This window comes from Lucilia cuprina, chromosome 5 (assembly GCF_022045245.1).
Source record: "Lucilia cuprina isolate Lc7/37 chromosome 5, ASM2204524v1, whole genome shotgun sequence".
Taxonomy (NCBI): Eukaryota; Metazoa; Arthropoda; class Insecta; order Diptera; family Calliphoridae; genus Lucilia; species Lucilia cuprina.
In genome coordinates this window covers 49,202,066-49,221,605 of record NC_060953.1, presented here as the reverse complement: position 1 = coordinate 49,221,605, position 19,540 = coordinate 49,202,066, and the positions used below count along the sequence as shown (strand labels likewise).

Here is a 19,540-nt window from a genome sequence, read left to right as displayed (position 1 = left end):
TTACAAAACGAATTTTGATTGTTTCATTGGAAATTGTTATAAATGTATAGTAAAATTTTTAAATATTTAAAAAAAAATTCAAATTATTATAAATTCCCCAGGTATAAATTATTTTGATCACTTAATCATAGAGAGCACTTTAAGGCAAAAAGTCCTATATATTTTATTGTTTTAAATACATATTTTTTTTAAAGCAAAACTTATTCAATTAAAGGGTCCAAGAAGCAATTTTAAAATATTTGTTATTTTTTTCAAAGAAATTTAATGAAATTTTATAGAGATCTTTTAAAGGATAATGCTGCTTTAATTGTATCAAAGTTTTGTTTCTTAATTAATAATTTTTACTTGACTATCCATATTTATTTCAGCACAGTGTTAAATAAATATTTTTTTTTATAATTTCTTAAATTTATTTACAAAATTTAGTTTTAAAATAGACAAACAAAAAACCCAATAATTCATTATAGAAAAAAATGTTAATTATTTATTTAAATAGATAATTTTTAACTCTGTCTAAATGAATACTTTTTGAATATTATTAAAACAAAACAATTAAATTATTTAATAAACGAAAAAAAAGAAACCAAACTCATTATGGCACCAAACATTAATTATTTTAATTTTAATAAAAAAAATGTATTAAGCAGAAATAAAAAACTGGAAATATATGTATTTAGTTTAAGAATTTTATGGAGAAATGATAATGATTGATATCCATCTATCTATCTATCTATCTATCTATCTATCTATCTATCTATCTATCTATCTATCTATCTATTTAACTATCTATCTATTTATCTATCTATTTAACTATCTATCTATCTATCTATCTATCTATCTATCTATCTATCTATCTATCTATCTATCTATCTATCTATCTATATATCTATCTATTTAACTATCTATCTATTTATCTATCTATCTATCTATCTATCTATCTATCTATCTATCTATCTATCTATCTATCTATCTATCTATCTATCTATCTATATATCTATCTATCTATCTATCTATCTATCTCTATCTATCTTTATTTGATTCGATTAACCACTCACCTGTGGAGATGATACTGATCTCTGTAATTCCTCGTTTCTAACACGCAATGTTGGCAAATGTTCGAATGAGCCCGACTGTCCACCACTTGATGATGTACCACCAGCCCGTTCCGTTAACATAACAGCCGATGCTGACTTTGAGTTTCGAAATTTGTTTGTATTAACTGTAGATGATGATGTTGACGATGACGAAGCAGACGTCTGAGCGGTTGCAGATGATGCATTATCTTCTGAAGCACTGCGTTCGGCCAATTGTACGGTAGGAACTCTAGGTATGGGCGGTGAACAAGCCACATTCGACGAATTAGATCTTTCATTTCCCATATAAGTTGTGGTAAACTGCGGCAAGCTTATCGATTTTGTAGGACTTGCGGAAGAAGTACTTGTTGCATTATTATTGTTGGATGATGAAGAGGAAGCCTGCTGCGGTTGTGTGTTTGTTTGTGGGACTATATATTGCGAAGAGCCGGCTGGTGGTGGTGATGCCGTCTCATATATAGATTCTGGTAGTGATATGTGATGTGAATGTTGTAACGGTGCACTGGAGGCCAAATAAGTACCTGCTGCTCCCGTCAAAGGATGTGAATATTGTCGATGTAAAGGAGCAAAAGGATTGGTAAGATTACCACTACCACCACTGCCGCTTGCCAGATGAGCTGAATGTTGACTAGGTAATAGTGGATCTGAATGTTGTTTAACCAAAAATGGTGTCGTCTGAGGTACACTAAGAAGGTGGGGTGAATTTGGTGATAGACTTGGTGCCGGTTCCGAAGAATGACGTTCAATGCGCGGTGGTACGGTTAACAAATGATGATGACCATGACCATGACCGTGATGGTGATGATGATGATGCGTTGGCATATGATGCAAACCATGGACGGCCGATGAATAAAGCGTTTGTGATGCACCGAATGGTTCAAAATCTAAGCTACCCGTTGTGGGTTCTGGTGATATTTGATTATTGGATAGACTATCGCTGTCACGTTTAACACGTGGTTGTCTTGTAAGTACACGATTGCGTTTCGTTCCCATTTGTGCTGGTTGTGGCGGTTGATGGGATTCCAGTTGTTGTTGGTGCTGCTGCTGTTGAGGGGATTGTGCCAAACTTAGGCCGAGAGAGGCTTTTGTATCTTCTGTTTTGGAAAAAAAGAAATAAATTTATTAACATTTTTATTTTGGTCATAATATGAATCTCCATTAAATGAATTAAATGCTTGTTGGCGAATAGTGATTTCCATATGAAAAACTTTAAACGCGCAAGTGAGTTTTGTACTTTTTAAAGGAATATTTGTATATTTATAGCCAGAAGTTGTTTTGATAACAGTTAAATTTTTTTTCTAGGTTAAATTCGTATTTAGGCCTTTTTACAGCCTTTCATATAGTGATCGCCGATGAAATGCTTTTTTATATAAAAAAGCGAATCTGAGCGATCCAATCATTTAAAATTTTTTATTTAAGAAATTTCTTAATGAACTTTAAGTTTTTTTATAAAACCATATACTTTTTTTATTTTTTATTGTTAATGAGTTAGATTTTAATAAAATAAAAAAAAACGATCACTTATCGATATCATTTACATCGATCTATTAGAGAGCTTAATTTTCTTTTGAAAGATGAAACATTTGTCTCGGCTTTTTGTGTATCTTTTTTTCTCCAAGAAATAAATGTTCGTGAAATTTGAGATTTTTGTTAAAAATAAACATTTTTCTTTAGAAATATGAAAGATCATCGATCGAGTTTCTTTTAAGAATGATATTCATTTGATCTTAAATCTGTTTAAGATTTTAAATATAACAAAATTTTTTTAAAGTTAAAAATTTTCTTAAAATTTGAGTTTCTTTGTGAAAAAACTACAGATATTTGGTTAGAAAATTAAGATCTTTATTTTATAGATCATGAAATATATGAGATTATCGCTCGAGCTTTTTTTCCTTTCTTGAACTCGGCTTCGGCTTTGATCGGCTGTCTTTAGATCTTTTATCGGGTTTAGATTTGTTATATTAAAGAGTTTATCCATCGATTTTTTTTCTTTTAAAACTTTTTTTTACTTAAGATCATAATATATAAGAGATTGCCGATTGAGCTTTTTTTCCTCTTTTGAACTAAGAAAATGTTCTTTAATTAAACTTAGTTTTTTGCTTTAAATTATGACTGAGTAACGATCGCTCTTTTTTTTAAGATCGATATCCTTTAGATCTTCAATTGGTTTTATATTTGAAATATCATGCTTCGGTTTCCTTTTGAACGAAAATATTTTTGGAAATTTAATGAGTGATCATTGATCGATCTGCTTTTTAAGATCATAAAATATAAGAGATCATCGATTGAGTTTTGTTGTATTTTGAACTTTAATTAAACTCATTTTTTTGCTTTAAAATATGATTGAGTAACGATCGAGTTTTTTTTTTCAAGATCGCTATCCTTTAGATCTTAAATTGGTTTTGTATTTGAAATATAATAAAATAATCGATCAAACTTCTGTTTTCTTTTGAACGAAAATGTTTTTGGAAATTTAATGAGTGATCAATGATCGTTCAGCTTTGTAAGATCATAAAATATAAGAGTTTATAGATCGAGCTTTTTTTCCTCTTTTTTGAACTAAGAAAATGTTCTTTAATTAAATTCACTTTTTTTGCTTTAAAATATGATCGTTAAGATCGTTATCCATTAGATCTTAAATTGGTTTTATATTTGAAATATAATCGATCAAACTTTTGTTTTTTTTTTTTGAACGAAAATGTTTTTGGAAATTTAATGAGTGATCATTGATCGAGCTTTTTTTCCTCTTTTGAACTAAGAAAATGTTTTCTAATTAAACTCACTTGTTTGCTTTAAAATATGATTGAGTAACGATCGATCTTTCTTTTTTAATATCGTTATCCTTTAGATATTAAATTGTTTTTATATTTGAAAAAAAAAATCTTTTGGAAATTTACAGAGTGATCATTGATCGATCTGCTTTTTAAGATCTTTAATATAAGAGATCACCGATCGAGCTTTTTTCCTTTTTGGAACTAAGAAAATGTTCTTTAATTAAACTTACTTTCTTTTGCTTTAAAATATGATTGAGTAACGATCGAGCTTCTTTTGAGGATCTCTAGCCTTTAGATCTTAAATTGATTTTATATTTGAAATATAATAAAATAATCGATCAAGTTTTTGTTTTCTTTTGAAAGAAAATGTTTATGAAATTTGTTTTTGGGGTTTATGTAAAAAAATATATCGATGATCTTAAGCAGAGTTTCTATTATAAAAACAATTTAAATAGAAAATTTTCAAAACCATTTTTAACTGTCAATGTCAATTGCTTCTAATGAAATATTCTAATGATGTTTAATGTTTACAAATACAAAAAATGCTAGTTTTGTTTTTAATTAATTAGCTTTTCGTTTAAATCGTTATATTTTTGTTTTATTATTATTAATAATTATACCACATTGAAAATTAAAGACTACAGTGTTTTTTAAACTTATTTTAAAAAAATTGGTATTTTTTGTTTTATTATATATATAGATATATATTTATATGTCTGTGTATATGTCTTTAGTTTTTACCAGTTGTATTTAAATTAGGAAACATGTTGATTACTATGGAAATAAATGTTTTATTTTTTTTTTTATTTTGTGTTTTTTGTTTAAACTGTAGATCAATGTATAAAGTTTCTTATTTTTTTGTTGCAATATAATTTATAACAATTTGTTGGGTTTTTATTTTTGTCTTTAGTAATTATGGCTTTGATTAATTTTTTTTTCAATATTTGTTTTTTTCTGCGAGTTTAAAACATCTACTTTATAATATTTCTTGGTTTTTTTTAACGGATTTATTTTCTTTTCAATTTTTTTTTGTTTTCCAATCAAAATTATAACATCACAAGCTACTCTTATTAATTAACATTTAGTTTTATGGTATTATGATACTTTACTGGATTTTTTTATATGTTTTTAAAGTTAAATATAGTTAAATGTACTTTACATTATATATCTGTATATATATACTATAAGAAAAAGTATGTATAATAGTTTATTTAACGATATATGATATGATTTATCATAGAAAATATCGCTTTTTTTTGCTTATTTTATAAATTTATTGTGTGTGTTTTTTTTTTGTTTATATTTTAATATATAAATAAAAAAATTATTTTATACGTAAAAATTGTAAAATCGTTATAATTACAATAATAAAACATGTATAAAAGTTTTTTTTTGGTTATTTTTATTATTTTTTTTTAATATTTTATCTTTTTATTCTCAAATATTTTTTGGAAATTTGAGTTTTTTTTTAATAATTTATTTTGTTTTTTGTTTGTAATGAATATGACGTAAGTTATATTTTCTTTTAACACAGATTTGTTTAAATATTTTAACATTGTTTTATTTATTGCGTTTACCTAAACGAGTTGTGGTATTTGTTAGGCTTAAAAAAAAACAAGAAATAATAACAGATGTCCCGAATTAAAATTTCAAAAAAAAATCATTTAAAAACTTTGAATTTTTTCGGAATTTTTAAAATATTTAAACTTAAAATTTTCAAAATCAATTCTCATGACACTTATCTATCGAGATCATTGATTGTTAAACAATTTACAAGATTAATTTCTTAACATTTCTAACATTTTGAATTCAATTCTTTTAAATTTCATTCAAAACGTAACTATAGAAAAAGTATATTCGTGATCAAGTAAAATTTAACGTAATTATTCTATTTTTAAATGAATCTAAACTATAAATAATAAGAAATCTTATTGGAATCGTTTCGATCCGATCGTTTACATACAGTTGAATTATTCATTCTTCTACGATACGCATACAGTTAACCATCAGAATCAAATTTTGATACAAAACGAAATACAAAATAGAAAATATAAAAGATCACCGATCGAGATTTTTTTCCTCTTTCGAACTAAGAAAATCTTCTATAATAAAACTCACTTTTTTTTGCTTTAAAATATGATTGAGTAACGATCGTTATCCTTTAGATCTTAAATTGGTTTTATATTTGAAATAAAATAATCGTTGAGCTTCTGCTTTCTTTTGAATGAAAATGTTTTGGAAATTTAATGTGTGATCGATTGATCGATCTGCTTTTTAAGATCATAAAATATAAGAGACCACCGATCGAGCTTTTTTTCCTCTTTTTTGAACTAAGAAAATGTTCATTAATTAAACTCACTTTTTTGCTTTAAAATGTGATTGAGTAACGATCGAGTTTCTTTTTAAGATCGTTATCCTTTAGATCTTAAATTGGTTTTATATTTGAAATATAATAAAATAGTAATCGATCAAGCTTCTGTTTTCTTTTGAATGAAAATGTTTTGGAAATTTAATGAGTGATCGATTGATCGATCTGCTTTTTTAGATCATAAAATATAAGAGTTCATCGATCGAGTTTTTTTTTCTCTTTTTGAACTAAGAAAATGTTCTTTAATTAAACACACAAAACGAAATACAAATGGTTAATTTGGAAATATCCCCATTTGTGATAACAATAAAATGACAACAAAGGGGTCATAAATACGGGGTTTGAACCATGCTAGAAATCAATGATTAATATTTCAAAACATAGATTTAATATAAAACTATATTCAAATACGAACATACTTGATTTTGTTATTTAAAATAAACTGATTATTTGTAAAGGGGGGCGTTGGGTGGCGTATGGATGGGTCTGATTGTAAAAAACAATTATGAACCGATTTTCTTATATAATTTAGTAGATATATTTAGGTTCCTATTAAACTAGTTGATGTCAAATAGGGTTCTATAGTTGAAACGAAAAGTCTACTTTTCGACTTTTTTCGTTTAGTTAAATGTTTTCGACATTTTATAAAAAGTAGATTTTTCGATATTTTTCATTTAATAAAAGTCGACTTTTAGATTTTTCGACTATAAGTATTTTATAAATAGTCGACTTTTCGATTTTTTCGACTTTTTTACTATATTCAACTTCTTTTGAGTTTATTCGACTATTTTAGAGCTTTTGACTTTTTTCCACTTTTTTAAAATTTTCAACTTTTTTCTACAATTTTCGAGTTTTCAACTTTCCGACTTTTCGACTTTTTTTTGACTATTTTCACTTTTTTTTACTTTTCGACTTTCAGACTTCGACTTTTATTAACAAAGTCGACATTTCGACTTTTTTCATAGACGATAGTATAGTTATCGACTTTTTTGCAATAAAATAGTCGACTTCGACTTTTTTCGAAAAAAGGTCGAAAGTCGATTTATAAAACCCTAATGTCAATTTCATCACTATATAGGAACTTTTCAGTCAGATGTAAGCGTTAAAATAATCTCAATTATACCTTATAAGTCTATGGGTTTGGACCGCCTTGAAATTTGACAGATTTGTGTTCCAACAAAACTTGTTTAGGTCGAATTTTATAGCAGACAGTTATTGTCGTTAAAGTAACATACAAATCAGAAACATTTCGAAAAAAAGGAAGATTATATAAAAATATATAAATAGCCTTAACATGGGTCAAAACGGGATATTTTTTTCAAACTTTAGTACACGATATCTCGAGAACCTTATGTAATAGATGATGGATTAAGCTTTAGCCTTAAGAAAACTTTTGTGGATTTACAATAGTGCTGACCGGATGGAGAACGTTTTAAATAATGCCGCACTTGTATATGTGTCTTTTACCCTCTTTTTCTCGAAAAAAAGGAAGATTATTTATAAAAAATATATAAACGGCCTTAACATGGACCAAAACGAGATATTTTTTCTGACTTTGGTACACTATATCTCGAGAACGTCATTTACTAGATGTCGGATTATAATTAAGTCTTAAGAAAAGTTTGCTAGAATCTAAAAAGGATCCAGATTATATATACATACTTTTGTGGATCTGCGACAGTCCAGACCAGATGAAGAACGTTTTAAATGATATTGCACTTGTATGTGTGTCATTTCCCCATCTTTTTAGATCGTAGGTATATAAATATTGTAGAACATAAAACGAAATCGAAGTTCTGTCCCTCCACTTATTAAGTTGTTTTAATAGTCACTTGAAATATCCATTAAAAGTCTTTTTTAAAAATAGAAAACAAAAACGATTTTTTGGAAAAATTAAATAAATTAGTTTTGATTAAACACATTCGTATAAGATCACTACAAAATGAGTGATCACTGATCGAGCTGCAGTTTTGTAAATGTCAACATTTAGTTAGAAATTTAAACGATCATAGATCGAGTTCTTTTTGAATTATATTTAAAATTTTAATACAAAGTTTGTATAACAAACTTAGATTTTTGTTTAGAGATAGCTATTGACCATCAAAAATTGGACCTTTTTAAAAAAATTAACTGATGATCTTAAAATTGTTTAGTTTTTCATAATTTTCCAGCTTCTGTAGTATTTTATAAAATTTTTAGAAACCAAAGGTTTCATTTTTATAAAAACTTTATTAATCAATTTTCTATAGAAAACTTTATTGTCGATCAGTTTTCTATATAAAACTTTATTATCAACTGTTTTCTATAGAAAACTTTACTATTGATCAGTTTCATATAGAAAACTTTAATATTGATTACTACTGATAACCGATCAGTTTACTATTAAAAGAGTCAGTGTCGATCAATTCCCTAATGAAAACTTCATCATTTTTTTTATAGAAAACTTTATAAATTATCGCTTTTCTATAGAATACTTTGTCATCCATCGGTCTTCTATAAAAAAACCTCTATTATTTGACCATACTTCATAAACAACTTCATTATTCGATCAACTTTCTATAGGAAACTTTAAGATTGATCATTTTTAATAGAGAAATGTATTATCAATCAGTTTTATATTTACTACTTCATCAGTGATCATTTGACACCATAAAACTTTACCATCGATCAATTTTCTATAGAAAATATCATCATATTGATATAGAAAATATCATCGTTGATCAGTTTCCTATAGAAAACTTCATCATTGATCAGTTTTCTTTAGAAAACTTCAACATTGTTCAGTTTTATATAGACAATTTTAACATTGATCAGTTTTCTATAGAAAACTTCATCATTGATCAGTTTTTCTATAGAAAACTTCATCATTGATCAGTTTTCTATAGAAAACATCATCATTGATCAGTTTTCTATAGAAAACATCATCATTGATCAGTTTTTTATAGAAAACATCATCATAGATCAGTTTTCTATAAAAAACATCATCATTGATCAGTTTTCTATAGAAAACATCATCATTGATCAGTTTTCTATAGAAAACTTTATCATTGATCAGTTTTTTATAGAAAACATCATCATTGATCAGTTTTCTATAGAAAACATCATCATTGATCAGTTTTCTATAGAAAACTTCATCATTGATCAGTTTTCTATAGAAAACATTATCGTTGATCAATTTCTTATAGAAAACATCATCGTTGATCATTTTTCTATAGAAAACTTCATCATTGATCAGTTTTCTATAGAAAACATCATCATTGATCAGTTTTCTATAAAAAACATCATCATTGATCAGTTTTCTATAGAAAACATCATCATTGATCAGTTTTCTATAGAAAACTTTATCATTGATCATTTTTTTATAGAAAACATCATCATTGATCAGTTTTCTATAGAAAACATCATCATTGATCAGTTTTCTATAGAAAACTTCATCATTGATCAGTTTTCTATAGAAAACATCATCATTGATCAGTTTTCTATAAAAAACATCATCATTGATCAGTTTTCTATAGAAAACATCATCATTGATCAGTTTTCTATAGAAAACTTTATCATTGATCAGAATTATTTTGAAAAGTTTAAATTAAATTTGTTTTAAAACCCAAAAATCTTTGTTAATCATTCAGATATTTTCTTCAAATCAACTGAGAACCAATAAGAAGTGATTGATATATTCGTTAGTTTCGGATCTTACATATCATCAACTAAATATAGGATTATAAAAAATTTGGATTTCAAAGTTATTTGGAATCTTAAGAAAACACTTAAATGGTCATAACATAATTGGTTCCGCTGTTTAGAATCGAAAAATTATATTGTAAAAATTACAAACTTCACAGAAAGCTTAAGGTTATACAAATTTTATAATTTTTAGAACAGGGGAGTTTTGTCTGTAATTCGATTCGAAAGAAAAACATTTCTGATTTGTATGTTAAATACATTGTGTTTCGAAAACTTTTTCTTTTGAATCGTAATACAGAATTTTTGCATAGAATAGGATGATAATATAAAAATCAAATTGAAATTTTGTTTTAACAAAATGATTATAAAACCATAAGAAAAATATATTATTTAAACATGTTTTTATTTAAATTTTTCACTTATAATTTACAATTCTTAATATTCCTTATAAACGACAGAAAAAAATAATAATAATAATATGTGTGTGTATCGTATGTATAGTTTAAAACTAAAAATTTTAAAATCATAAAGATAAAAATCTATAAAAAAAACTAATTGATGACGTGTTTCAAAATTACAAATTGTAAAAAAACAAAGCTTAATAAAAAGCTGTGTTTAGCTTAGAAAAATATATTTATGTGTATGTTTGTAAATATAAACGTTTTTTTTTTTTAAATGGCCTTTAAATTATAAAAATAAAAAAATATGTTGCGTTTTTTTCCTCTCTTTTTTTTAAACTAGATTAGTATACACAATTATTAAAATTATAAAATAATTATAATAAAATATTATGACAAAAAAAATAAAAAGAGTTACATATGTATAAAAAAGTATATAAATTAAAAAATTTTTGAAATCAAATATAGTTTCTTATGTTTTTGTTTAGCAATAATATAAGCAAGAAATTAAAACACAAAATCCCAGTTTAATTATCCAGGATACTATGATGACATTTTATAAAATAAGTATGTAGTTTGGTTTTAGTTTTATACAAGGGTTTTTGTTTAAATGAAGGGGGGGGGAGGTTTTCTATTATTATTTCTTGTTTTTTTTTTAAGTGGTTTTAATTTTAAAACTTATTTTTCGAAGTATTTAATAATTATTTTTGTGTACTTTATATTTGCAACAAATGCTTAGTTTTGGTTTTTATTTCTAATAAAAAAAATATTGTATTAAGTTTCAATTAAAAAAATGTCCCTGTATTTAAGAAGAGAAATTTTAGAAGAAACAAATAGAAAACGTTTTGTTTTAATAGGAGTAATTTTGGAAGTTGTACTCTGTAGAACAAACTATGAAGTAGTCTATAGAAAAGGCTACAAAGTAGTCTATAGAATAGTCCTCAATGTAGTCCATAGAACAGACTACAAAGTAGTCTATAGAATAATCTACAAAGTAGCCTTTAGAACAGACTGAAGAGAGTCTATTGAATAGTCTTCAAAGTAGTTTATGGAATAGATCCAAGTAGTCTATAGAATAGTCTACAAAGTAGCCTTTAGAACAGACTGAAGAGAGTCTATGAAATAGTCCTCAAAGTAGTCTATAGAATAGATTCAAGTAGTCTACAAAGTAGTCCAAAAGATATGCTCTAAAGTAGTCTATAGAATAGTCTACAAAGTAGCCTTTAGAACAGACTGAAGAGAGTCTACAGAATAATCCTCAAAGTAGTTTATAGAATAGTCCCAAGTAGTCTACAAAATAGTCTAAAGACTATTTTATATACTATAAAATAGTCTATAGAATAGTCTACAAAGTAGCCTTTAGATCGGACTACAAAGGAGTCTATAGAATAGACCCAGGTGGTCTACAAAGTTGTCCGAAGATATGAAATAGTCCTCAAAATAGTCTATAGAATAGATCCAAGTAGTCTACAAAGTAGTCCAAAAGATATACTATAAAGTAGTCTATAGAATAGTCTACAAAGTAGCCTTTAGAACAGACTACAAAGTAGTCTATAGAATAGTCCTCAAAGTAGTCCAAAAGATATTCTTTTAAGTGGTCTATAGAATAGTCTACAAAGTAGCCTTTAGAACAGACTACAAAGAGTCTATAGAATAGTCCCAAGTCTATAAAGTAGTCCAAATGATATACTATGGTCTATTGAATAGCCTACAAAGTTGCCTGCAGAATATCCTACAAAACTGTTTCTAAAACAGACTACACAATAGTCTAAGGAATAGCCTATAAAGTAGTTCATAGAGCAGACTACAAAGTAGTCTATAGAATTGCCTACAAAGTTGTTTATCGAATAGTCCCCAAGCAGTCTACAGTGAAGCCACCAAGTAGTCTATAGAATAGTCTACGAAGTAGTCTATAGAATAGTCTACGAAGTAGTCTATAGAATGTCATACAAAGTAGTCCAAAAGATATACTATAAAGTAGCCTATGGAATAGTCTACAAAGTTGTCTGTAGAATATCCTACAAATCGGTTTCTAAAACAGACTGCAAAGTTGCCTAAGGAATAGCCTTTAAAGTAGTCTATGGAATTACCTACAGATTAATTTATAGAAAAGTCCCCAAGTAGTCTACAGTAAAGCCCCCAAGTAGTCTATAGAATGTCATACAAAGTAGTCTAAAAGATATACTACAAAGTTGCCTATAGAATAGCATACTAAGTAGTCTATAGAATACCCTACAAAGTAGTCTATAGTGCAGACTACAATATAGTCTTTAGAATTCTCTACGAAGTAGTCTGTAAAATAGCCTACAAAGAAGTATCTAGAATGGTCTATAGCATACTCTACAAAACAGACCAAAGTAGTCTATAGAATGTCCTACAAAGTAGTCTTATAGATAGTAGTATACTACATAGTAGCCTATAGAATAGCATACTAAATAGTCTATAGAATACCCTACAAAGTAGTCTATAGATCAGACTATAATGTAGTCTTTAGAATAGTTTACGAAGTAGTCTGTAAAATAGCCTACAAAGTAGTCTATACAATAGTCTCCAGAATAGTCTATAGCATACTCTACAAAGCAGTCTTTTAGCATACTCTCTACAAAGTAGTCTAAAGAATACATTAAAAAGTTGTTTCCTAAAACAATTCCCTTTAAATTTTAACACAATCTTTTACCAAAAACAAAAAAATATTAATAAAATCAAATAAACTATAGCTCCTATTAATATAAAAAAACGCCTCTAAAGAACTTCCAAATTCAAATATTATACAAGAAGATATACGACGATTTCTCTCATCTAAAAACTTTAAAAAACTTTTACATAATATAAGTTAAAATGTTTAGATTATTAATTGAAACAATTAATTTTCATAGAAAATCTACGACGGTGGTAAAGCTGTCAATTTGGCCATATATGTAGTGGTGGTATTATCCGTTGGATGTACTATAATCGGTGTTGCTGTGGCATAATTTTGTACATATATTGTAGTAGCCTGAGGTTGGGGTGCAGCAACAAGACTATGATGATGATTGGTTGCGGCATTTGGCGTTTGAGTATCACACGATAGAGTTGTTTGCTGGAGCAGGGCCGAGGCAGCAGCTGCTGCACTGCTCGTCGTAACAATTGATGATGATGATGATGTGTTAGCTTGAGATGATTGATTTGGTGATGGTTGTATTAATGTTGGCTGTGAATGTTGTTGAATATTTTGATGATGAGATTGATGTTGTTGTTCTTGCTGTTGTGGCTCATGACTATGACTACTCGTATGTGAGTGGGGATGTTGGGATTGATGGTGATGTTGATGCAAATGCATGGGTATTATTGTTGTTGGTACCGTTTCTGTAGCCACCACCGTCGCAGAATGTGCCGAAGATGTAGACATTGAATTCTATATTGAGTTAAAATTAATACTCTGTAAATTCATTGCCGTTGCCGGATTAACATTAATGGTACCCGCTCCAGCACCACCACCGCCAGCGCTGGCATCAATGTAACGTTGACGTGACATTGAATGCAGACTTGCGGGGAAGTCCAGATGGCGGGTATCCAAGAAACTCATTACACCCATGGTGGGATGTGTGGTAGCACCAGCGGCTGTGCCAGCATGATGGGGTGTACACATCAGTGAGGGTGTTGGTGTTTCGGAAGTCGGTGGTATTTGCATATTTAGGGCGGCCGTTTGTGCAGCAGCCACTGCTGCCGCCATATGATCATAGTTCTCATTGGTATCGTCTGTGGCATTGGCAGGTGGTGTGGGGGAGGGTGAGAGATTCGGTTCTTGCTTGACCACACGTGATTTTATACTGGGCCTGGAGACAGGATAACCGCGCTTCTTGTACTCCAGCCATAAAGTACGGTTATTGACGCCATATAGACGAGCTGCTTTACAGAAACCTATACCTCCCGAACGCACTGCCTCCAGGGCCCGTATAAAATTTTCATCACCTTGTGGATTAACCGAACGCTTACGTTTTATATTGGCATTGTTGGCGGAATTGATGGAGGTCATATTATTGCCGCCCACCGAACCAGAGGCATTGCCCACTGGTGATTGGGTGGGCGTGGGTCCTTGACTGTATACTGATTGCACCATATTGCCGTCACTGGGTGAGGGCGGTGATAGATTTTGAGCCGCCGCAACAGCAGCCGCTGCTGCATTGGTATAACCACTGACCGTTATGATTTGTGGCGAATATGCAGAGTTTTGGTGATGTTGATATTGTTGTAGCTGTTGCAAATGTTGTTGCTGCTGCTGCTGTTGTTGTTGCTGCTGTTGACTAGCAACAGCTTCTTGCTGTTGACGTTGATGTTGCTGCTGCTGCTGTTGTTGCTGCTGTTGATCACTACTCGAGCTGTTGTTATTGTTGTTATTTGATTGATTTTGATTGTTGTTATTGCCAATTAAATTGGTGGGACAGGATGACAGCGAAAAGCGTGAATAATTTGGTTCAACAACCGTCCATTGTAAACCTGGGAAGGGGAGAGAGAGAGAGAGAGAAGAGAGTTGGTGAGAGAGTTTTCATTTCATCATCAACAAAAAACAAAGAGAGCCATTTCTTTTCAATTAAATTTTAAAGTTTTTCAATTTTTTTTTTTTTTAATTTTAAGACTATAATAGTATAATTTGCAAACTACTTTTAATTAATTAAAATAAATATTGAAAAAAGTAAAGCGAAATTAATTATCATTTTTTTCTTTTTGTTTTTTTTTTTTGAGAAAGAGAGAGATTAGAAAATTTTGTTACTAGAATTATTTCTTGAAAATTATACTTTAATTATTAAAGAAAATTTAACTTAATGTATTTGTTTTTGATTTATTTAATTGGTTTTTTTATAACTAAGACTCTGTGCTATATAAAAAAGCTCTCTCCTGTTCCCAAGTTTAGTTTTTTTTCATTTCTGTTTAATTTGGTGGTTGAATCAAGTTCACGTTTTCTTGGTTTTCATTTCATTTCTTTTTTTATTCATTTCATATATTTTTCTTATAATTATACACAAATAAACAGTTAATTATATTAAATAATAACAAAATATATTGTTTTGTTGCTGTTTTAGCATATTTCTTTTTTTTTCAATAAACATATAAAACAATAAAGAAGTTTATGAGTAAAAAAAACAAAACAAAAGTTAAAAAAAAATGAACTAAATCAAAAAAATATATACAATAAAACTTAAGAAAAATGTTAAATGTAAAATTGCCTTATTAAAGTTTATTTACATTTTGTTTTATTATTTTTTTTTTTGGTTTTCTTTTTAAACAGGCGAGACATTTAATAGCTACAGAGTTATGAGTTATAGCTTAAAATCTAAGCGTTTTTAGAATTTGTAAATGTAAAGAGAAAAACAAGAAATAAAACTAAAAAAGTTGTTTATATGATTATGGTTATGTTCTTTATACTTCGCTATACTTTACTATAGTTTACTACTCTTACAAACCTTGCAAATATGTTATAATTTACCACATCCTAATATTGATTGTTGCTTAAAGTTAAAACTATTTTTTCTATGTTTATCCTTCTCTATACTTTACTATAGTTTACTACTCTTACAAACCTTGCAAATATAGCAAATATGCTATAATTTACTATAACCTAATACTAATTGTTGATTAAAGTTGAAATTGCTTTTCTACTCAAAATTTAACAAAACTAAAAAACTTTGAATCCTAATAATTGTTTATAATGTTTCCAGATGTTGTAAATATACTTTTGCAAATCTTGTAGACATTGCTAATGTGTTACAGTTATAAGTCGTTTGAAGGATTACAGCGCAATCGTTAATTTGTTAACAAATTTAAAATTGAAATGTATGATGATTTATATATAAAAACGTTCTATTGGACGCAACTTTTTATAGAAAATGTTTCTCTATTTTATGATATTTTTCTATAGAAAATATATCTCTTTTGCAAGTCTTTTATTTGATGAAAAAATTGCACTATTGCAAGCCAAGTTTCTATACAAAAAGTTACTCTAATTAAAAACACTTCTGCATAAGAAAAGTTGCTTGATTTTACCCCACTTTTGTATAGAAAACGTTGCTCTTTAAAGGTTCTATAAAATAAGTTGCTCTATTGCAAATCACATTCCTACAATCAAGTTTCTGTAGAAAAAGTTGGATCTTTTCTTTAGAACAAGTTTCTCGCAAATATACTTTTTTAAATCTTGTAGACGGATGATGATTTATATACAAAAACCTTAAATTTCCTATAGGAAATGTTTCTCAATTTCATGATATATTTTTATAGAAATTGTATCTCTTTTGCTAGTCACTTATTTTCCTATAGGAAAGGTTGCATCCCTTGCAAGTTACTTTTCTATAGAAAAAGTTTCTCTTTAAAGTTTCTATAAAATTTGTTGCTCTATTGCAAATCACATTCCTACAAGTTAAGTAGAACAAGTTTAACGCAAATATTCTTTTGCAAATCTTGTAGACGTTGTAAATATATAAATCGATGATAATTTATATACAAAAACCTTCTATTGGACACAATTTTTTATAAAAATCTTTCTCTATTTCATGATATTTTTTCTATAGAAATTGTATCTCTCTTGCAAGTCACTTTGTTAATGAAAAAACTGCTTTATTGCAAGCAAAGTTTCTATAGGAAAAGTTGCATCCCTTGTAAGTTATTCTTTTATACAAAAAGTTTCTCTTTTTGAAGTCAGTTCTGTATAGAAAAAGTTACAGGCCACTTTTTGTTACAGAAAACGTTGCTCTCTTTTAATGTACTTTTTCATACGAAAAATTTCTCTATAACAAATCAATTTTGTATAGAACAAGTTGCTCTATTGCAAATCACATTCCTACAAGCTTTTCAATAGAACAAGTTTCTCTACTTCAAGACACTTCTGTATAGGAAAAGTTGCTTGACTAAAGTTTTTTAACTTTTTAATAGAAAACACTGATCTTTTCTATACACTTTTTTGTAGTAAAAATTACTCCACAAATATAGAAAAAGATGCTCTATTGCAAATCACATTCCTACAAGCTTTTCTATAGAGCAAGTTTCTCTATAGAACAAAAAATGTATAGGAAAATTTTTTGACAAATGTCCTTAAACTTTTGTATAGAAAACGTTGATATTTATCCATAAACTTTTTTTGTAGTAAAAAAATCACCTTTATATAGAAAAAGTTGTTCTATAGCAAATAACATTTCTACAGGAAAAAATAATGTTCTATTCTAAACTATTTTTATATGGAAAAAGTTACTTAATTGCAATGCACTTTCTATAGGTAAAGTTCAAGACTCTTCTGTAAAGGAAAAAGTTGTTCTTTTGCACAAATTTACTTTACTTCAATGCTCTTTCTGTAGGAAAAGTTCAAGACGCCGTTCTAAAGGAAAAGTTGCTCTTTTGCAATTAACAGCTTTAGAAAAAAATTTTCCATTACAGTTCTCTTTTCAACAGAAAAAGTTGCTCTATATGAAGAAAAAGTTTCTCTATTTGAAAATATTTTTCTACAGAAAAAGGCTGCTATATTCTAGTTACTTTGGTATAGAAAATGTTTCTCTATTTCAAGACATTAATCTATTCGAAAAAGTTGGCCAAATATATACCACTTTTCCAACGAAAATAGTTTATCTTTTTCTTTAAAAAAATTTGGAAATTTTCTATAGAAAAAAATTTCTTTAAATCAGATAATTTTCCTTTGAGAAATTTTAAATACAAATACGTATAAAATGCTTTTATAACTTAATAAGTGAATGAATGAATGATTTGAAATGCATTTATAGACAAACGTAAATAAAAGAAAAAAAAACCTACCTGAATGTGCGGATTGTGAATTAGGAGCATCATGTTCAGAGGGCGTTGTGGCGCCGGATATATCCAATGGCATAGATTGTGGCACTCCACTCATATCAACTTCGGGTTTCTAAATAAAAATATATCAATTTGAAGACAATCGTTATCAAAAGCTATTTAAATAATTCTTACAATTTGCATATGTACATGTCCATGGGTATCATCTAGACTATCAGAATCCTGGGGATTTGTTTCAAGATCGTTATTAGAGGCTTCTTTAAGTAATTTAGCTGTGTGCAAAGAGTGTGCAGCTAAACCACTGAGAGCACTATTTGTAGCTGCACCACCAAATGACATTTGACTCATTTGGGATAAAGTTAAGCCGCCAGCAGTGGCGGCATCTAAAGATGTGTTATGATCTTCGGAATTGGTACGTTCACCGGATCCTAAAAATATTAAAAAAAAAGTTTCCATTAATAAAAGTAATTAATTAAAGATTTATAAATGAAAATACTTACCATTATTTGAAGATTTTCTTAAACGTTTTCGTCTGGTGGCTGGTGAGGCGCCAGCGCCTAATGGAGACGGTGTACGTCTCAATTGTTGCTGATGATGTTGCTGTTGTTGCTGCTGTTGTTGTTGCTGTTGTTGTGAGGTTTGTGTTTGACTATTTTGCAATTGTGTGTGTAACTGTTGCTGCTGCTGTTGTTGTTGCTGATGATGATGTTGCTGCAACTGTTGATGATGCTGTTGATGTTGTTGCTGTTGTTGTTGCTGCTGTTGTTGTTGTTGCTGCTGCTGTTGTTGCTGTTGAAATTGTGACTCAGTACTACCCCATATTGAATCGCTTACACTGCCACCACCACTACTACTGCCCAATCCCCCACTGCTGGTATTTCCTCCACCGCCAGCATTACTGCCACCACCACTATTACCACCGCCTAACTGTCCATTATTACCACCACTGCCCACCAATTCAGTAGCATCATTAGATGATTTACTGTCAGATTTTGTTAAATTGGCAGGATCGGTGGGCATTTCGGCGAGACCTTTGATTTTAAGCATTTCTGCCGTCTTTAGTATGTGCGGCAGTTGTTCTTGCGACACATTCACCTCACCGTAGTACATAAAGTCAACCATTGTCTTAAGATCGTCATATTGGACGTCTTTTAGTATAACAATTGGATGTTGACAGGGATTTGTTGTGAAGAGGGTCTGTAAGAAAAAGGGGGGGCAAAGATTTTTTAAATATACATATATTTGAATTTTTCGAATTTTAAGTTAGTAATATATTAACAATTAAAAGTTTACCCTTTAAACTTTAAACTTCTTTAAAATATCTATTATCAGATAAACAGAAATGGTTTAAATCGGTTTCAAAAACAGATCTTATAAAATATAAGTTAGATGGATAGATAGATAGATAGATAGATAGATATATAGGTAGATAGATAGATAGATAGGCAGATA

The 19,540-nt window shown here is 28.7% G+C and overlaps 1 protein-coding gene across 2 annotated transcripts in view; it reads right to left on the bottom strand.

Moving 5' to 3' along the window:
* Positions 1–1,034: 1,034 nt before the first annotated feature.
* LOC111679292 (protein kinase 4) overlaps positions 1,035–19,540 on the bottom strand; it is a 19,659-nt gene continuing 1,153 nt past the window's right edge. The window contains exons 2-5 of one of the 2 annotated variants that reach the window (XM_046952088.1): positions 18,589–19,285; positions 18,263–18,516; positions 18,092–18,200; positions 1,035–2,188 (exon numbers count right to left, since the gene is read on the bottom strand). In XM_046952088.1, coding sequence (XP_046808044.1) covers positions 1,044–2,188; positions 18,092–18,200; positions 18,263–18,516; positions 18,589–19,285 — 2,205 coding nt within the window. In that variant the 3' untranslated portion in view covers positions 1,035–1,043. Of the gene's footprint in view, positions 2,189–13,712; positions 14,795–18,091; positions 18,201–18,262; positions 18,517–18,588; positions 19,286–19,540 lie in introns of those variants that run through there. The other variant, XM_023440836.2, reaches the window with a different exon arrangement.